The 19817-nt window shown below is 34.8% G+C and overlaps 1 protein-coding gene across 1 annotated transcript in view; it reads left to right on the forward strand.

Moving 5' to 3' along the window:
- Positions 1-19817, forward strand: part of UNC13C_2 (Protein unc-13 C) — a gene marked incomplete at its 5' end in the record, with an annotated part of 95673 nt that overhangs the window by 34444 nt on the left and 41412 nt on the right. Inside the window, 4 exons of the mRNA XM_035731286.2 lie at positions 601-716; positions 5346-5426; positions 10927-11027; positions 16367-16517. Of these exons, the coding sequence (XP_035588142.1) occupies positions 601-716; positions 5346-5426; positions 10927-11027; positions 16367-16517 (449 nt within the window). The remainder of the gene's footprint in view (positions 1-600; positions 717-5345; positions 5427-10926; positions 11028-16366; positions 16518-19817) is intronic.

Here is a 19817-nt window from a genome sequence, read left to right on the forward strand (position 1 = left end):
AGATTTCGATTAGAACTAAAAACGAAGCTTCTATAAACTGGTATCTATTGACAAATAGAACTGAACAAAAAACACTTTTATTGTTATGTAAAACAAATTGATTTTTTAAATAAAATTCAGTTTTTAATTGTTAAAATAATTCTGATGACTAGATACTTTAAATGTTATAAATTAAGAATCTCAGAAAGAGTTTAAGTAACCAGGATACTTCAAACCCCTTTTAATAACAATGTACGCATCATATTCGCCGATCAAATTAATAGTTATTTTGATAATTGATTAAAATTGTGAGACGAAAGGTACTGGATTCGAATCCCTGATTGAATATCAACTATAAGATGCAAGTAGTCCAGGTGACAAGTTTTAAATAGGATGAAGCACGTGCCTTAGATTCCACTGCTAACTATAGTTTGTCTATTCTACATAAAATATGTAACAAAATGGTAGTATCGAGATAATCCGTTCAAAATGCAAATGTGTCAATTGAAATTGATCATTATTTAATCTTGATTATGAACAATGAGATCATTCATTGCCTTTCTAACAATAATACTAATGTTGTTCATATTTTATTCTTTTATTCTCAAAACAAAACTTTAGAGAAACGGACAGATAAATCAGCAGTATCTGGAGCTATTCGTTTATTGATTTCTGTTGAAATAAAAGGTGAAGAACAAATGGCTTCATTTCATGTACAGTATACAGCATTACACGGTGTAAGTATTATTTTCGTTTGTTTGTATAGATGTATGAGGCTTTTGGAAAAATAAATCGAGTTTTCAGTGATGCTATGTTTTGTGATCTAGACAATTTGATTATCGAGTTTTCACTGTTCTTTTAGCTCAGAGAATATTACATCACGAAGAAGAATTCACCGGAGCTACAAACTTTCTTCCTCATTTTGATAAATTGAGGTGAAGAATACTTATATTTTCTACAAAATTCCATAAACTTTAAATCCATTTTCTTTTTTAATCAGAGTGTAATATGGATAAAGAGATTTATCTAGATAGACGAACATCGAAAACCAGGAAGCATTGTGCACCTGTTTCCTCCTATCATGAGACTCTTCAGAGTCCAGAACTAAAGATCTTGCTCTCAATCCTTCGTGGTGGGTTGCGGATTTACAGTGTGAAGTTGAACGTTTATTCAAAAAATCTTTTGATATTTTGATGGGGGAATTATTAAAATCAGCATTCAATCAATCGCTAAACTCGAGATTACTTTTTTCTCTTTCTAGAAAATTGCAATATACAAGAAAGGGCATTTATCATTATCACCTAATATAGTTGCTAGCTTCATTGTTCTGTTAAATGTGGACATTAAAATAAACGTGATAATACAGTTAGTTTCGTGTGTTCAGCATCATCAGCATAACAATAATGCTGACTTCTCACAAACGAATGGGTGGGGTTAGAAAAGGTCAACCCTGAAAATGCACACCTCACCTTGTCCCATGGATATCCGTCTCCGGCGGTAAGGTCCCAACAAGTACGGAGGTAACACGAAAATTACTGACAAAACGTCGTGTGTGACCGACCTCAAGCAGTTGTCCCTTGGGCACTGCATTCATGCTCTCGGGTCACTAAGACCACATCTAATCCAGTTTCCTTTTCAGGTACCTCTAGAAGAACCCTCCCATGGTGTGGGAAACCGAGAAGTGGTAATCGCCCTCATACCTCTAACAGCACTCAAGATCAATATTCATCATTTGCAAGTGAATTGATATAGTGTTAGGATTAATTTCTACTTACTCAGACTTGACGAAAAACGTCAACTACGAAAATGTGAAAAATGATTGAAGTGACGAATTTCGAGTGATGATTGTAAGAGTCCTAGTAATAAGCTATGACCGATAGGGTTTGAATATGTCTAACATGGAAAAGACCTTGTTTATCAGTGATATCAGAATTACATACGTAGACCACTGGATGACAACCCAATGATCAAAATATTAGGCGCTCACAATGAGATCTGAAAGTCATGGGTTTGATCCTCTGTGGAAAGGTCGAGTATGGGCACTACTGTTAAGCCACGTACTAAGATTAAAACAATTATTCAATGCTTTCTGGTTCTTAATATTCGTCAAACTAAAATCGGTCCAATGATATGAACCATAAAAATATTGATATTGATTTTATTAAATTATCTATCATAAATATTTATTGCTTATCGTTTAATAATAAATTGCTGACTGTCCATTTTTTGTACTTTCATGGCATGTCAGTCAAAATTTGCCTGACTTTACTTTTTTTTTGGAAATTTCATTACACCTTCAAAGTAGACATCCGTTTCGCATAACGAAAAGGAGATCGATAAATAGATAAATAGCTGGAGAGAGAGAGAGAGGAATTCTCGATCAAGATGTTATACATGCATCTTAGCTTATCTGTTAGCTGTAACCAACTAGTGAAAATTTACTTAAAAAGATGTATTTTAAATAATGTAACACTGAAAATGACCAACTTAGGATGTATGTTTATGTGTGTATATGCGTTCCTGAAGTATGTATATGATTTGAGATACTTCTTATGGAAGAAAGTATCAAAGGATAAGGTTTTTTAGTGACTATCAATGGAATCCGAAACTTGTTTTTTTACTCGATTAGGGACTCGTCAATTCAGTATACTTTGATTACATTATTCAGACTTGTACCCAGCATCTTACGCGTGAAACTCGAACTCATTATCATCCAAGCTACGATGAGAAGATGGGAACGTCTTTGAATAGGAATTGTTAAAATTTAAGTGATAACCAATTTATTTGGTTTTCCTATGAGAGGTTCTATCTTACTCAATATCTTAGCAAATTTATTACTGCTAGACTGTCAGTGTTTCTCGGTAGACCTTGAAATGTATTCAGTAGTTGATTATAGGCAACCTTGATCCTATATTTTATTATTTTATAGTATTCCACTTGTAGTTAATCAGTTCTAACATTCATCAAATTCAGTAACTGGTGTATAGTCATTAGATTGCTACATTCCTTACTACTCAAGTTAAGTTTGTACACTTTCCAGAAAAAATGTCGCTTAAAAAATCACTTTTTGCTTGTAACAAATTACAGACTATAGTGAAATTACTTTTGTCTACAAAGGTATGGTGATATGAACAATGTTTAGAATGGACACAAAGCTCTAGGTAAATATGACATATAAGCTGACAAATATGGAAATTTTTCATCGACTGAGTTGGTTACATATACCTATTCTTCAACTACCCGATCGCAAGATGGTATCCAGCGTAGGGGTAGGTTGGAAGAAAGTTAATGTCATTCAAACTGATACAGTTAATAATTATAATACTCCATCATTTGTCTTGATTGTTTCATTTTGTTTAGGACATGCAATCATGTCAACATGGACTGATGAACATACCTGACAAATCATAAACTGTATATGACATTGTCTGATAAATGAATTGTAGACAAGAATATAAAATATTACTTTTCCATAATAGGCCAGCATTTATTAAATTTATGATTGAATTCTACTAAGGAGTAATAATATTACCGGTTTGAGGGGGTGAAGTGAGTTGGACTGGGCGGATACTGATTGATGTTGTTAAGTTCTTTTTTCCATCAAAAGCTTATTGAATTATTGAAATATTATTTCAGGTATTTATCTGAACAGTTTTCTAGTTTACTTCATTTACTTCGTTTGTATGTTGATTCAACAATGGAATATTTGTTGATTACAGAAGAAACTAATTATCGTAATTATACAAAGTAAATTAGCTTTATCATGGGAATTACACTTACTCAAGTAATTGTGTTCGTCTAAAAAAAAACAATTGTAAATTACATATTTCTACGAAATAGTAAACTTGAGAATTGAAAACATTTACTCCTTCTCTCATTTTTTCATTAAGATAAAACTTTCAACAATAAACTCATTTGAACTATTGAATAATATGATGGGAATTATGAGTTTTGTTAATGTTTATAGTGAAAACAATCGATAAATGCTCATTGACATATTTATAAGTGATTGATAGCTGTTCTCATATGAATAAAAGGTTGACGGCAATTTCGATAAATCTTATGATGTCAAAATGTAGTCTAGATGACCAGAAAAATTGGATTTATCATTGTCATAAAACGTATTAACAATAGATATTAATTGAATCATAAATTAATCAAAGCTTAGGTGATTGGTGACAACCAGTCATGCTGGTTACTTATATTTGAATAAAATCAAGTTATGGGACAGTAACTGAATGTTTATTTTTCTTGATTATAAATAGATGATCTTTATTTAAGCATTAATAACACGTAAGGATAACATGAAAGGATCTCTTTTCAACGCATTTATTATCAATCAGGTACAATCGTATATATAAGTATATATGAATTTTTTGAAAGTATGAATTTTGTGAGGACTTATGTACAATGAATAAATGTGATAATGTAATATACTATCGTTATAATACTAGATTATGCAGTGTAAGTATTAACAATAATAGACCGTATGTGTTCAAATAAAGTGTTGATTTGTCCGAGAACTGAGCAAACTATCAAATGAAATTGTTCCAACTATGTGACAGTGAGTGAAAATCTCAAGCAGAAATATTTCTATCTCATTTCCTAGTATCTTAAACGACGAAAGTGCCTTCATTGAGAGTATGAATCGGTCTAGGTTAAGCCGCAATTGAAAACCTGTCATAGTATGGCACTCCTCAACAGTGCGCATACACAACCTCGCTGATGAAACAGCTGTCCGGCCCTCTTCGGTCATCGATAGCACCTCAACTATGATTAGCAATCAATGACGAATATCAATTATAAATTAATCTCCTCAAGTATAGTCTACTTGTTGACCATCTACAATTATCCAATATAAAAAACATTGTGTTCTCTGGAACAAATAGTTTAATCATGAAGCTTTGACTGCTTTTCTTGAGAATATAATCAGCCAAACGTTCAACAAGAAGTATTTGTAGTCACGTATGTGGACGTAGAAATATTGTGTAGAGAGTGCACATAGTGGACCAGTAAATCTTCAGAAACCTGGCACTTCGGTCACGCGTCAGTCGAAAGATATATCTTAACTGGCCCGCCATATGAATCAATACCAAAATAGAGTGGATGACTCTAAAACAGTGATCTAGTCAAAGTAAACACAAAAACAAATGCCACACAGTTACGGACATTAATCAATCAAATTTCAGATCAATAGGCCAAGTTCTTAATCAATTATAGTACAGAAATCCTAATAATTTGCTTCTTTTTGAAATATAAACCGATGATACTGTTGTCTAGAGAGACAATGAAAGTTTGTCTACTAAACCATTAGATATCAAAGTAACAACTTCAACACATGTTCATTGTATTTTTTTCCATTTCAGAGTATATTTTGTTATTTATGTCAAGAAAATGAACCAGTTTTTTTACCGGATCAAACATATATCACTCAGGCACAAAATAATGTAAGTGTTAGTCAATTATATTTTAATAATTAATAAGTTTGACACAATGTAACTCATCTCAACTTTTCATCGATTAATTTTGACGGATATGCTATTAATTGTTGATGAATAGAACGGTAGTTTTATGTGTTTTATGTGGTGTGGGTTACTTATATTCACATAAGTAGTATATAACGGTGGTCAGGTATAGAATGTATTTTAGCAGAAGGTCGATAAGGAAAGAATGTGAACGGAACGCAATTGGTATGAAAAGGCATCAACAATGAAATCTGAGACAATCGACTGATATTTACAAAGGAACAGTCAAATTTGAGACGATGGATTGATGTTTTACAAATTAACGATTTGCTATATGGTTTTCAGATTTTATTGAGATGCTCTGTAATTTCTTGTCAAATTGTATTCGATTGTCTCCACTCGTGTTCTTGTTCACTACGTTTTCCTGGTACCTATTTCATAACCAGAAAACTTTTAAGATGACATTTATAGTTATAGACAGGGTTCACTAGATAACTGTTTCATTTCTATTTGCAATTTTTCATTAATTCAAACTCATTATCTCATAAGGAATTCAGCTCGCATCCTATTGATCTGACATCAAGTTTTAAAAAAGTACCTATTTTGGGCATTGAATCGATATCCAATAGTTTATACTTTTATTATTCATCAATTTTCGGTAAGGTCTGATTATTTTCCATTTGTTAATAAGTGCTTGATAGATAAAAAAAAGGTGGAAAAAACGATTACAAAACCATTTGTTATTTATTTTAATTTGCAAATGTTTGTATTTACCCATTGTTCACGTTAAGGAATTCAATGTATCCGTGTGTAATGGGATAAATGCACCCAATTCACAAGCTAGTGGTTATTCAAAGTCGATAGCTCAGTGAATAATACGTTGGAGGTTTTAACAAAGAGGTTTGAGTCTCGGTGTGAACATCAACACTGGGATGTACCAGACTCACCTAACCGACGAGTCTTAAATAGAGTGAAACCAACGCGCTACAATTTGATTTTAGTCAATAATGTGGTTTAACTATCACTTCTTCGTTTCCATCATTGTTGTTTACAATTTGTAATAATTGATAAATATAACCCGGATGGATCATCAATGAAACTGCCTATTTTCATCTAGTTGCATAATCATCTATCATGTTACTGTAATTCATATCCGTTTCATCGGCTTCACGCCCACGATATGTGCATTATCTATTTCTTCTTTACTACTAACTTTATTATCAGTAACATATATTGACAAGTTATTAATCTACTGATGGAAAATTGTTGTCCTGTTCTTTCTGACACTATCTGATACAGTTTTGAAAGAAAAAAACTATCTAATCTGCTGTGAGAAAATGTCTATGATAAGTTGAAAGTTTGAGCTTTTATTTCGGTATTAAGGACTGAAAACAGAAATGATACGAAACATGTGTCCTAAATTTTACTGTAAGCCAAATGTCAAAATTCTAATCAAAAATTATTATTACTAAGTATATCTAACTGACACAATAATAGTAAATATATATCTTGTTGTTATATCCCAATGAGTATAAAATTGTATTTCTGATATTTCGTAGCTTAATGAAAGTCACTCCTTCAGAGTTAGTAACTAACTAAAATAAAATTAACACAAGTTTTACTTACTTACTTACTTACTTACTTACTTACTTACTTACTTACTTACTTACTTACTTACTTACTTACTTACTTACTTACTTACTTACTTACTTACTTACTTACTTACTTACTTACTTACTTACTTCACTTACTTACTTACTCACTTACTTACTCACTCACTCACTCACTCACTCACTCACTCACTCACTCACTCACTCACTCACTCACTCACCTACTCACTCACTACTCACTCACTCACTCACTCACTCACTCACTCACTCACTCACTCACTCACTCACTCACTCACTCACTCACTCACTCACTCACTCACTTCACTCACTCACTCACTCACTCACTCACTCACTCACACTCACTCACTCACTCACTCACTCACTCACTCACTCATCCTCACTCACTCACTCACTCACTCACTCACTCACTCACTCACCACTTACTCACTCACTCACTCACTACTCACTCACTCACTCACTCACCCACTCACTCACTCACTCACTCACTCACTCACTCACTCACTCACTCACTACCACTCACCTCACTCACTCACTCACTCACTCACTTCACTCACCTACTCACTTACTCACTTACTTCACTTACTCACTCACTTACTTACTTACTTACTTACTTACTTACTTACTTACTTACTTACTTACTTACTTACTTACTTACTTACTTACTTACTTACTTACTTACTTACTTACACTTGATACCTCTCGTGGAGAAGTATAGGCCGCTCACCAACACTATCCATCCAACTCTGTCCTGGTAGTCCTTCCCAGTTCTTTCCAATCTTTATTCATTCTCTTCATTTCTGCTTCTATTTCCCGACGTAATGTGTTCATTAGCCTTCCACTTTTCCTCTTCCGTTCAGGATTCCGATTTGGGGCTTCCCTCGTGATGCAGTTTGATGATTTCTGTAATGTATGTCCTACCATTTCCATCGTCTTTTTCTAATTTCCTCTTCAGCTCAAAACTGGTTTGTCCTCTCCCATAGTAGGCTGTTGCTGATGGTATCCGGTCAATGGATATTGAATATCTTGTGTAGACAGCTATTTATAAGTACTTCTACATTCTTGATTATGGTTGTAGTAGTTCTACAAGTTTCGGCTTCGTACAGTAGAACTGTCCTAACGTTCATATTGAAGATTGTGACTTTAATGTTGGTTGAAATTTGTTTCGATTTCCATATGTTCATCAACTGTAGGAATGCTGCTTTACTTTGCCATTCCTCACCTTTACGTCTGTATCACGTCCTCCTTGTTCATCGATGATGCTTTCCAGGTACGTGAAGGATCCTACATCTTCCAGAGTTTAGCCATCAGTTGTGATTGGATTGGTGTTCTCCGTGTTGTATTTGAGGATCTTAGTTTTCCGTTTGTGCATTTTGAGGCCTGCTGATGCAGAGATTGCTGCTGCACTGGTTGTCCTTATCTGCATTTCTTCGTGTCTATGGAATAGGAGGGCTAGGTCATCTGTGAAGTCCAAATCGTCCAATTAATTCCGAGCTGTCTATTGTATTCCGTGCTCCCACTCAGATGTCGAGATCTTCATAATCAATTTGGCCACCAGAAGAGAGAGAAAGGGAGAGTGTAGGCAGCCTTATCTGACTCTAGTCCTTAATTGGAATGGGTTTGTCAGGTGCCCTCTATGTGCGACTTTGCACTGTAGTCCATCGTATCAATTCTTGATGTATAGTAACGAGTTCCACTCAACCAATTGTTTAACAATGATCTGTAGTGTCGCGATTTGGCCTGTGCACGACCGCTTCTTACGGAATCCAGCCTGTTGAAATCGAAGTTGGGCGTTTACTGAGTTTTTCATTCGGTTCAGCAACACTATGTTGAAAACGTTTCCTAGTACGGATAGTAGGGTGATTCCTCTGTAGTTCACACATTTGTTCAGATCTCCTTACTTTGGTATCTTGATGAGGTTCCTTCTTTCCGGTCTGTCGGTGGCACTTGTTTCTCCCCCCAAATCTTCCTGAAAGGAACGTGTAGCATACTTGTAGTTACTTTCATGTCTGAGTTTAGTGCTTCAGTTGGTATATTGTCAGGTCCTGCTGCTTTCCTATTGATGATTTGTCTGATGACCATACTGATTTCTTTGATAGTTTGTGGAGTGACATCTATAGGAAGGTCTGTGTGTGCTGCTTTGATTTACATTGGATTTAATGGAGCTGGTCTATTCAACAGTTCTTCGAAGTATTCTACCCATCTATTTCTCTGTTCTTGAATCTCGGTGATTGACTTGCTTTCCTTGTCCTTGACCGGCTCTCTGGTTTACTATATATTCCCGTCAGTTTCTTCGTAGTATCCTAAGCTGTCTTATATTTTCTTCTCTTAAAACTTTTTTCACTGTTGTTGCTGTCTCTTCTACGTATTTCTGCTCGTCAGCTCTAATTTTTTTCTTCACTCGCTTGTTTATTTCAGTGTATTTAGCTTGTGCCGTGAATTTCTCGGCTCTTGTTCGGCTGTCGTTAATTGCTGTCTTTTTGTTCTTCCTTTCTTGAATCTTGTCCAGAGTTTCTATGGAGATTCATTCCTTATGATGAAGCTTCTTGCGACCCAGCATTTATTAACACAATGAAATTAATACTTTTATGATCTCTTTCCAGATGTCCTCCATAGTAGTTTCTTCTTCTTTCAGCAGATCCTTTAAGGCTTGGAAGCTGTTGTTGAGAATTATTTTGAATTCATTGTGTTTGTTAGTATCTCAAAGGAAGGCTGTATTGAATCTTTATGATGCTGTTCCCCCGGTTGTCCATTGTTTTTTTAGCTTCGATTTCATCTCAGCCACAACCGGTTTGTTATATGAAGCAACGTGATCTCCTCTCCTGGTTCTCATATCCTTCATGTATCTTCTGAACTTTTTATTGATACAAATATGATCTATATGGTTCTCCGTGGTGTGATCCGGTGAGACCCATGTAGCTTTGTGTATACGTTTGTGCCGCCTATAACCAATTTGTTGAATGCACATAGGTTCACAAATCTCTCGCCATTCTCGTTTTTCTCTCCCGGTCCACGTCGTCCCATGATATCTTCATATCTGATGTTGTCTACTCAGACTTTAGCGCTTAGGTCTCTCATCAAGATGTTGAGATCTTTTCTTGGGCACTTCGCTATGACCGATTGAAGCCTCTCATGGAACTAATCTTTATTGTCGTCGTTGCTATCATCGGTGGGTGCATAACATTAGATAACATTCACTATAATTCCCTCCTTCTTTGTTTTGAATGATGCTTTGATGATCCTGGATCCTTCAATTCGAAGAACAGAGTTTAAATAGTTTAATTTGTTTAATCTGGTTGACGTTTATTTAGCAAGATTTTTTTGTACGACATGAGGTTGCCGACCCTATGCTCAACCCTCTTCTTTTATCTGGGTTTGGGACCGGCAGTAACTCTCGAAGAGCTACAGGCAAAGTTACAAGTTTAGGTAGGAACTATTTAACCATTAACTTTCTACCCAGTGCTTAATTTATTCGGAACCATCACGTTCAATCTTGGCATTGATATCTATGAATGACATAATACTCTGATGAACACATTATCTAAGTAGGCAGACAAAAATCATTTGCGAACTGACATTCAATAAATAGCCTTCAACATGATTGTTTGGAAAATAGCTTTTAAATAAATTAATATTAAGGCTGTACGCCGCATAAACTATTAAGTTTTTCAAAACTCAATGGATTAGTTAATGATAGAAGGGGACTGAAATATTTTAAGAGTGTAAACAACGGAACTGCATTTATTCGATTTTTTTAGAATAGTAGTAATAGTAATAGTTCTGTTCCATACTAATCTGAAGTGTCCTCTCCTCCCCCACCCTTCCCTTACACACACATTTCCTTATCGTCGTAGGGTAATGAAGCATGGCGAGTGTATTTCAATCCAATAGGACAGGAAATCGTTGATGAATTTGCTATACGTTATGGTATTGAACCAATATTTCAAGCAATGACGTAAGCTTATCTTATTTTACCATTATTATTATTATTATTATTATTATTAATGTCCACATTGTTTTTACTATAAACTAGTTGTTGGACAGGAATTAATTAAGTGTCGACAAATTCATAAACATTTCTTTCAATTAAGTGTTTGATTCTAATATGTTTACTTTTGTGGTGGTTTCCAAACAAAAAGAGCTTACACAAAATATATTGATACACTAGGTTAATAGTTGTATACCAAAAAATTAATAGTAAAGAAACTTTGATGTCTGTTCGTTAGTAAAACCCAAAGGTAACAAAATACCGTTAACAATACAAAAGGTATATTAAACAAACAGACACTAACAGTTACTATAGAATGAATGTTACTTGTGAATTGCCTTGTGAGAACAACGACCACAAACTGAGTTCACTTGATTGACAGGTGTTCCTCTGCAAGTGACTACACCATTGACGTAATGAGGAAGACGGAGTCCAATAGTATTATACAATGGTAATCCGCGCCAAAAGTCCAACGTTGAGTCGGAAGGCCTATAATGATGTTATAATACTATTATAGTCTTCAATCAAAACGGTGGCCAATAAAACAGAAGAAAAACGGCGTAGATAGTGTTCTATATTTTTAAACAACGCGATAGTATAATCGTATATCATTCATCGGAACAATTATTATCGTCTTTTTAACAAGTGATACAGCAAAACAACAGATATTGAATAAAAATGTGGTTACAACTAAAGTGTGACAAATTAGAGAAAAAATGTGGTTTTTATTTTTGTTGTTACAAAAATCACTGAATATATGTCACCATACTTTTAATCTAGATATTTTGGCCTCATATAGGATATTATTTCCATTATTATTATTATTATTATTATTATTATTATTATTATTATTATTATTACCATCACTAGTATTGTCTTTATGTTTACTCAGGCCTAAAGCCAAAGAGTATAAGTATATAGTGTTCATATATAAACAGCTGGTTTATTGATTGGATGTTAAGATTATTGCGTGAAATTGTTTCTAGTGGGATTCAATCGTGTTGGTAGTAAGACGACTATTTCAGGTGACAAAGAATAAACTTTGTGCTATATCTTGAGTTATTTGATTCCAGATCAAGCAAATAAGTGTATCTTATTCATGGAGAGATCGATGGTTTGTAGGTTTGTTCCAGTATACAATGAACGGGGCCGACTACTGTTATTAAGTGCCAGAATATATCTCAACAATTGCACATAGTTACCTGACTTTTGGTTCGTGACAAAAATCATCTTCAAATCAAACTAGTCTTTAAACATCCCCACCTAGCTACATAGAAAGCTAGTTGCATTTTTTGATCATTCAGTAATAATCATTGTCACTTAATTCAAATCCTTGTTGGTGATCGATTTCTTTCAGTAGTCACAATTTAATTACTATTGTAAGTGGCTAGACATTAAACACATTATGTTTTGGTGTTAGATATCTAGAGCCACTTTTCATGAAGCTTTGAATTTTACTGATTTGTTTATGAATATAGTTAGGCGAAGTCTAAATCACTCGGTTGTAAATACTTCTAAGTATAACAACACTGATTGATATAAGTTCATATTCAATAGGAAGCATTGGTCCTTTCAAAACTGTGCACAAGCCTTGCTCACAAGTACCAACAATCATCAAATCCTAGATTCACAGATTTACATAAATTGCCCCCAACCGTCTAGCATCAAAAACTGAGATTTATGATCTGAGTGTTTTTTATCTGAAGTTATTTTATGAAATTGTGTAAGTGTATACACTCTTTGTCTTCCCCTAAACTATGAGATTAAAATCGCTTCATATCTTTCTTTCTACGTACTAAATCTTTCTTCGTGTACTATATCCATATATGCAATCTTTCTTTTATATATCACCGCCATTGAATTAACTACTTCTATGAATCCGGTGTTCATCTTGCTGTGCTAATGAGGTGTGGCAACTTGAAACTATGCATATATTTACCTGGTTCTACCTTGTAGCTGACTGACTTATATAAAAAATGTAAAAACTTCAACGATTATACACAACTATATATTAATAATTTCATAATGAAGATCACTGACATTTTGAATACCATTGTTTGGTTTGTATGCATACTATTTCACTAACATTCTATGTTATTCTTTTCCATTACTTTTAATTCAATCGGTTTTCCAAGTTCTATATAATAAACTAATCCAATGAATCTTTCAACATTACGTTTGCTTTCATTAATCACTCAATCATTCGTTTAATCATCGTTACATACTTATTTCAACAATCTAGTCCACTATCACTGTCACGAATGATAAACATTTTTTGTTTCTCAATTGGAGTTATATTAATTTTGTAATATGCACTATGACAGATTTTGTCTTGAATTTACTTTGATAAATAATTTCTGAAAAATTGGAATGAATCAAAAAGGTCGTTTGATTTAATTTAAAAAGGTTGTTTGTTCTCTTCGGTTTCTTTGTTTTCTTTCATTCGCTCTTTCTTTCCTCTCTCTCTCTCTCTCCCACCCTCTCAGATCCTCCCTCTTCAAGTAATTTTAACTACATTTTTTCAGAAGGGGTTTTGTAGAGATTTTAGTAATTTCAACAGTTGAAGTTAAACATTAACATCGTTGGATGCCGGCTCAGTGATCTAGTGGTTAAGCGCTCACACGCGGAGCCGATGTGTCCTATGTTTGGATCCCGCTGGAAGTGGAGTCGTGGATACGCACGGCTGAGGAGTCTCATACTGGAATGAAACGGACGTCCAGTGCTTCCGGGTGGTGGTCTAGCTTCAATTGACTCGTGATTTCAACTATTTTTCTTTATTAGAAAGAAAAAGTTTAATCATGATTTTTTTGTAAAATAATAAGTCTTGAGAATTCTCATTAAATGATACCGAAAAATATAATTTTCATGATGATGTGTCAATTATTACTGTCAGTCAACAACAGACTACTAAACTGATAGAATATTGAAAAATATTTTTTTTTAAAAACCGATGAATGTGTGTACGTGACCCAAATTGTCATACTCAATTAGCATGACAACGTGACAATAACAAAAGAGATCGTAATAATATAGTTCCGTAGATAAAAATGGCACTGAACTTTGCAAATGTATTTCACAAGACGGAGAGGAAAGTTATGTATGAAGGTATTTATGAAAGGATACTCGAATTCAAGGTTGATAATAAGATAGTGAGTGAATAATTCTTTCCTCTCTGAACATTTGTGAGCCATATCAGTCAAAGTCTCCAACCACTGATACTGGTTATCGGCAGGCCTCAACCATGTAGTCTGCACCTATCTAAATGACTCAGAACAATTCTCAGTGACTTTATGGGTTGATGTCACGTTTTGGCTTGGTCACCTAAATATTTCTCCCAACCTACTCTTGTACTAGCAGGCGTAGCTCATCGAGGTAGGCGGTGGTTAAGCATACGTAACATGTCTCAACAACTTTGGCCGAAGAAAATTCACCACATCATCAACTAGTTTGTCACCTTCAGGAATCACCCTTTGCCTAACTTCAACATTTTCCACTCAGTCATTCCAAGAAACGCGAGTAATACTTTGAAGACACCTATGATCCAGAATCTTCTACCTTCATATGTATTCGACTGAGTTAAGTTCGAAAGATTGTTGATATTCAGTGGTGACACCATATTAGTAATGCGGAGGTTTAGCAACGCGTGTTCAGACACAGTGATGATAATTTAGTGTCTGTGACGATCTTGCAACATTGACCTTAGTGACCTGGATATGTCCTGTGGATTCCGTCCCAGCGTCTTACACTTCATGAGTTATTTTCCGACTCTAGGACTGATTGGAAAAAGCAGAGAGGTGGTCAGTTTATAACATGGTGCCGTTGTATGAAAGAAATATGAACAAGACTGGCATCTGTCGGACCTTAACAACTATTTGGCCGGCGTCATAGAGATAGTGAAACTAAGTGACTTGAAACGTTGTTGGATAGCTAGAGGCGGTCCTGATGTAATGTTCGATTTATTATTAATATTATTATTAAAACTCACTCACTTGTTTTTTATTCATTCTTGTCCTTTTTCATTATACTCACCTTCCTTTCTCTATTTCTTGATAATCTCTTGTTACTTTTGTGCGGCGCATATATATTCTAGTGCCTCTTAATATCAATGTATGTGTTTAACTAAGGGAATAAATAAGTAAATAAATTTATTCTGATTCCTTATATAAGTTAAAAAGTAGGGGTCCAAGTTCTGAATCCCGGAGAACCCCAGTAGGACATTCAGGATCCTGCGTGAATGAATGTATTCTGATCTTCATTAACTGATTATCAGTTAAAAGTGACTGAATTAAGTGATAAGATCATCATAGTTGGTCTGATTAAATTGCTTTCAAAGTGTTGGAGCAGATTAAATCAACCTCATAGTCAGGAATATTGGTTCAGTTGTCCATCGCGGTCAACATATTCATGAACTATTGATGAATTCCTGAAACAATGGTGTTTAGGTACAAAATAATTAATACATGAGAGAATCACATAGGCTGTCATCGACTGGACCTCAATAATTCTAGGTCTAAATTAATAAAATAAATAAAAATAGTTAAATGTTGTTGCTTGGAAAAACTGTTGAATCCTCCTATGGTTTGTCATTTCTTCTGGTTAATCCAAAAATGTTTTAGCACTGTTTCTGATAGGATATTACTTCAATTTAGTTGGGGTTAAAATCCAACACCAGTTGTTACACTGAAAAGTTGTTTAATGTTATTGTTCTACATTCGAAAGTCCTCTATAGAAAAACTTATAAAATCAAATAAACCACATATATTTTACACAAAATATTAATTCTAACATTTCATATCGCTTCTAAGGATACGTGTGTAGTGAACAAGAAGACGAGTGCGGACAATCGAGTGTACTTGTTATGAAATTACAGAGAATCTCAATAAAATCTGTGAACCATATAGTAAATCGATAATTTGTAAAACATCAATCCATTGTCTCAAATTTGACTGTTCCTTTGTAAATATCAGTCGATTGTCTCAGATTTCATTGTCGATTCCTTTTCATACCAGTTGCGTTCCATTTCTGTTCTTTCCTTATCGATCTTCTGCTAAGTTACATTCTATGCCTTACCACCGTTATATACTACTTGCGTGGAGATAAGCAACCCACACCACGCCTGAATTTTATTCAAATGGTTGTAAGCCATTAAGTATTTCCATCAAATCTGTGGTTTCACATTACTGTTTTCTTGAAAATTTCAGGTGACTATTATTAGATTTTCCATAGTTAATGTTACTTGACACAATTTATTGTTCATTATTTATTTGGTTTAAATATATGCTTGAATTATTTATCAATATTTTCAGGCATTTTGCATGCTTAACTGCGAAATATAATTGCCCTGGTGTACCAGCTCAGTTATCTGTACTTTTGGCTAATATAAATGCATTTTATGCACATACAACATCATCAAATAGTCAGACAGCTAGTGAACGATTTAGTGCAAGTAATTTTGGAGTAAGTTAATTCGTTATTTACTACATATTATCTATTATTTATCAGATTTTTTTATTATTAGATAGAGGTTTTCATATAAGCTCACCGTAAAGGTTTAAACTTACTAGCTTTTTAATTACGCCTGTTACCCCTTGTGGAGAAGTATAGGACACCCACCAACACTATCCATCCAACTCTGTCCTGACAATCCCTCCCAGTTCTTTCCAGTCGCTGTTCATTCTTTTCATTTCTGCTTCCGATTCCCGACGTAGTTTCTTCCTTGACCTTCCTCTTCACTCGTTTCCTTTCAGGATTCAAAGTTAGGGCTTGCCTCGTGATGTAGTTTGATGATTTCTGTAATGTATGTTCTATCCACTTCCAAGGTCTTTTTCTAATTTCCTCTTCAACTGGAAGCTGGTTTGTCCTATTTCATAGTAGGCTGTTGCTGATGATATCCGGTCAACTGATATAAGGTACCTTACGTAGAAAACTGTTTATAAATACTTGTAGATTTTTGATGGTGGTTGTTGTAGTTCTTGAAGTTTCAGCTTTGTACAATAAAGCTGTCCTGAAGTTTGTATTGAAGATGGTGACTTTGATATTGGTTGACAGTTGTTTTGAGTTCCATATGTTAATCAGTGGTGAGAATGTGGCCCTTGCTTTGGTATAGGTTTAGGGCGTTATGGTAATCTATATGTTAGTGAATGAAGCTTTATAAAAGTGAATATTATGGATGCTCAACTCAGTGTCCTAGTGGGTGAATTTACCTATTTTATTGATGTCGTGCTCTCCGAGCTAAACGGTTTAACTGTTGTGATTTCATTGTAATTCTGAACAAAACATCACTAGCGTCTACTTTACTTGAAAATGAGTATTTTAGTTATTTGACAAGTGTTTTGCCAGTTCATTCTAACAGAACTGTCTATGACTGGTTGTATCCGTTTGCCTTACAGATCTGCATTTAGCTAGAATAAGCCATTGAAAACAGTGAGGCTATCACATTATTCAAAATGTATTCTGTTAGATGCAAACAAAGGAGTTCGAAAGAATGACGGATAGCTTTAAACCTAAAGTTCCTGAGTTTATTCCCTGCTGAAACTGTATGTGCTCACTACTGCAGAGTTTCATACTGGGACAAAATAGCTTATCGGTGCTACTAACTTTTAAGTAGTTATTTAATCAAGGTCAATTGGGAATGCCAAACCTTAAATATTTAAACATTAAAATACCCCAATTCATAGTCGTTTGTAAATATGAAAATAATTTACATCCCGTGTATGTTTGAATCCAACTTGAAGTCAAATGAAGTTTTGAAAAAAATATTAGAAAGGAATTAATAAGTATAAGTAATGTAAAAATGAGAAATTATTCAGAGAGGATTTTGACTTAAAATTTACTGTCCTACCGGGTAAATAATTTCTCACAACTCATTTGTCAGCTACGGATTCGTTTACTCAGCTTGGAGCTACACTCTTTGTGCGAGGGTTGGTATTTTTAAACGATTACTGTTGTAAAGTAGGTGGAGTGGGGTTTGCAACTGAAAACACCGAAATCACTGAGACACTATTCCATTGATAATGAATTTCGACCTGCAGATGTAGAACCTGATGTGAAAATTCATTATAACGAGTATTATTTTATTGGATATATCGTTGCGCTTATATGGAATTTCTGAATTTGACATTATATCATTATTTTATCAATATTGATAAATGAAGCTGTGATTTAATTGAAGTGCCTGAATTAATGATAGGCAGTTAAGTAGTTGACCATACCGGCCACTTCACTTGTCTTGGGAGTCTCTCAGTCACAATGGCCTAGTGTCTGACGAAACGCCGGTATGACTTCCGTCAGTTGTAGCATAGGCGAGATATCCGTCTACCTCTAAAGTACTAGTCTAAAGATGGAGGATATATGTAGGTTGTTAGAATTCTATCGTAGGTGTTTTCGAAGTATTTCTTGAGTATTTTGAGAGCACCGCGTAAGCAATAGTTGGGTTAGGAATGGCGTGTCAAGTAAGAATGGGAAATCGATTGATGATGTAGCAAATCTTCATCAACTGAGGTGATTGGAGCATATGTTACGTATGCTCAACCATCATCTATCTCCAAGACGGTGTTGTCTGGGGTAGGAGTAGGTTAGAAGAAAGCTAAGAGTAATGAAGCTAACACGTGCAGCCTATCTACCAAGACACGGACATTTGAACTGAGCTATGTAGTTAGGTGTAAACTACCTGGTAGGGTTTGTGGTATTATCGTAACCACCAGTCAGAGAGTTTGAATGACAGCTTGAAATCGTTTACAGTGAAGCAGGTTCATTTACTCTTTGTTTTCTCCTAAATCCTGAGCTTCTGAATTCTACCAAATTTTTTATCTCATCAATTTATATTTTCTTCTCAAATTGTATCTTCGACGCTCAACCTTTTCTACTATCATTGATATTATTATTATCTCTACTACTCTGGTATTTGTTCTAATAATTTCACTTCACCATATTAATGTGTTGTGGCAACTTAAACCAATGTATATACCTACCAGGTTCTATGTTGAGAATGATTAACTGACCAACTAACTTAACTGATATTTTGTTAATTTCTTTTATTTTTCTTAAACATTGCTCGTATATCATGGGACCATCGAGTAAGTAACACAGTTGTTAGGAAACGGGTACTAGGTAAGGATGGCAAATCAATTGATGAAGCAGTGAAACTTCATCAGTTGAGATGGCTGGGACACGTGTTACGTATGCCCAACGACCGACTACCTCGACGTGCTATGTTCAGTGGTATAGGAGTAGGTTGGAAGAAAGTTAGAGGCGGCCAAACCAAAGCATGGCACAAGTCCATGAAGTCACTGACAAGTGGACTGAGTCATGTTGGTAGGTGTAGACTACCTGGTTGGGAACCACGAGATGATAGCAACCGATGGTTAGAGACCCTGAATGACATGGCTCAAAATCGTTTGCAATGGCGCAGGTGCATCCACTCTTTGTGTTCTCCCAAATTCTAATCTTCTGAATTCTTCATGTCGTTTTTTACCTCTTTCCAAATTTATTTCACTGGATTATACTCTTTAAATAACATCTCCAAACCCTAATCTTCCCGATTACTGCTTATAATCTTGCTACCTCTACCACTACGGGATTTGAATCGACAACTGCATCTCTGTGCTAATGTGGTGTGGCAACTCGAACTGATGTACGTATGTACGAAGTTCTACGTTGTTACTGACTGACTGACTGACTTTTGTTTTTCTTGCTTGATTCTAAAGTACAATTGTTGTGCATGTATTATTGACAATTTTTCATTTACCCTTATTTATT

The sequence above is a fragment of the Schistosoma haematobium genome, chromosome 7 (genome assembly GCF_000699445.3).
Source record: "Schistosoma haematobium chromosome 7, whole genome shotgun sequence".
Taxonomy (NCBI): Eukaryota; Metazoa; Platyhelminthes; class Trematoda; order Strigeidida; family Schistosomatidae; genus Schistosoma; species Schistosoma haematobium.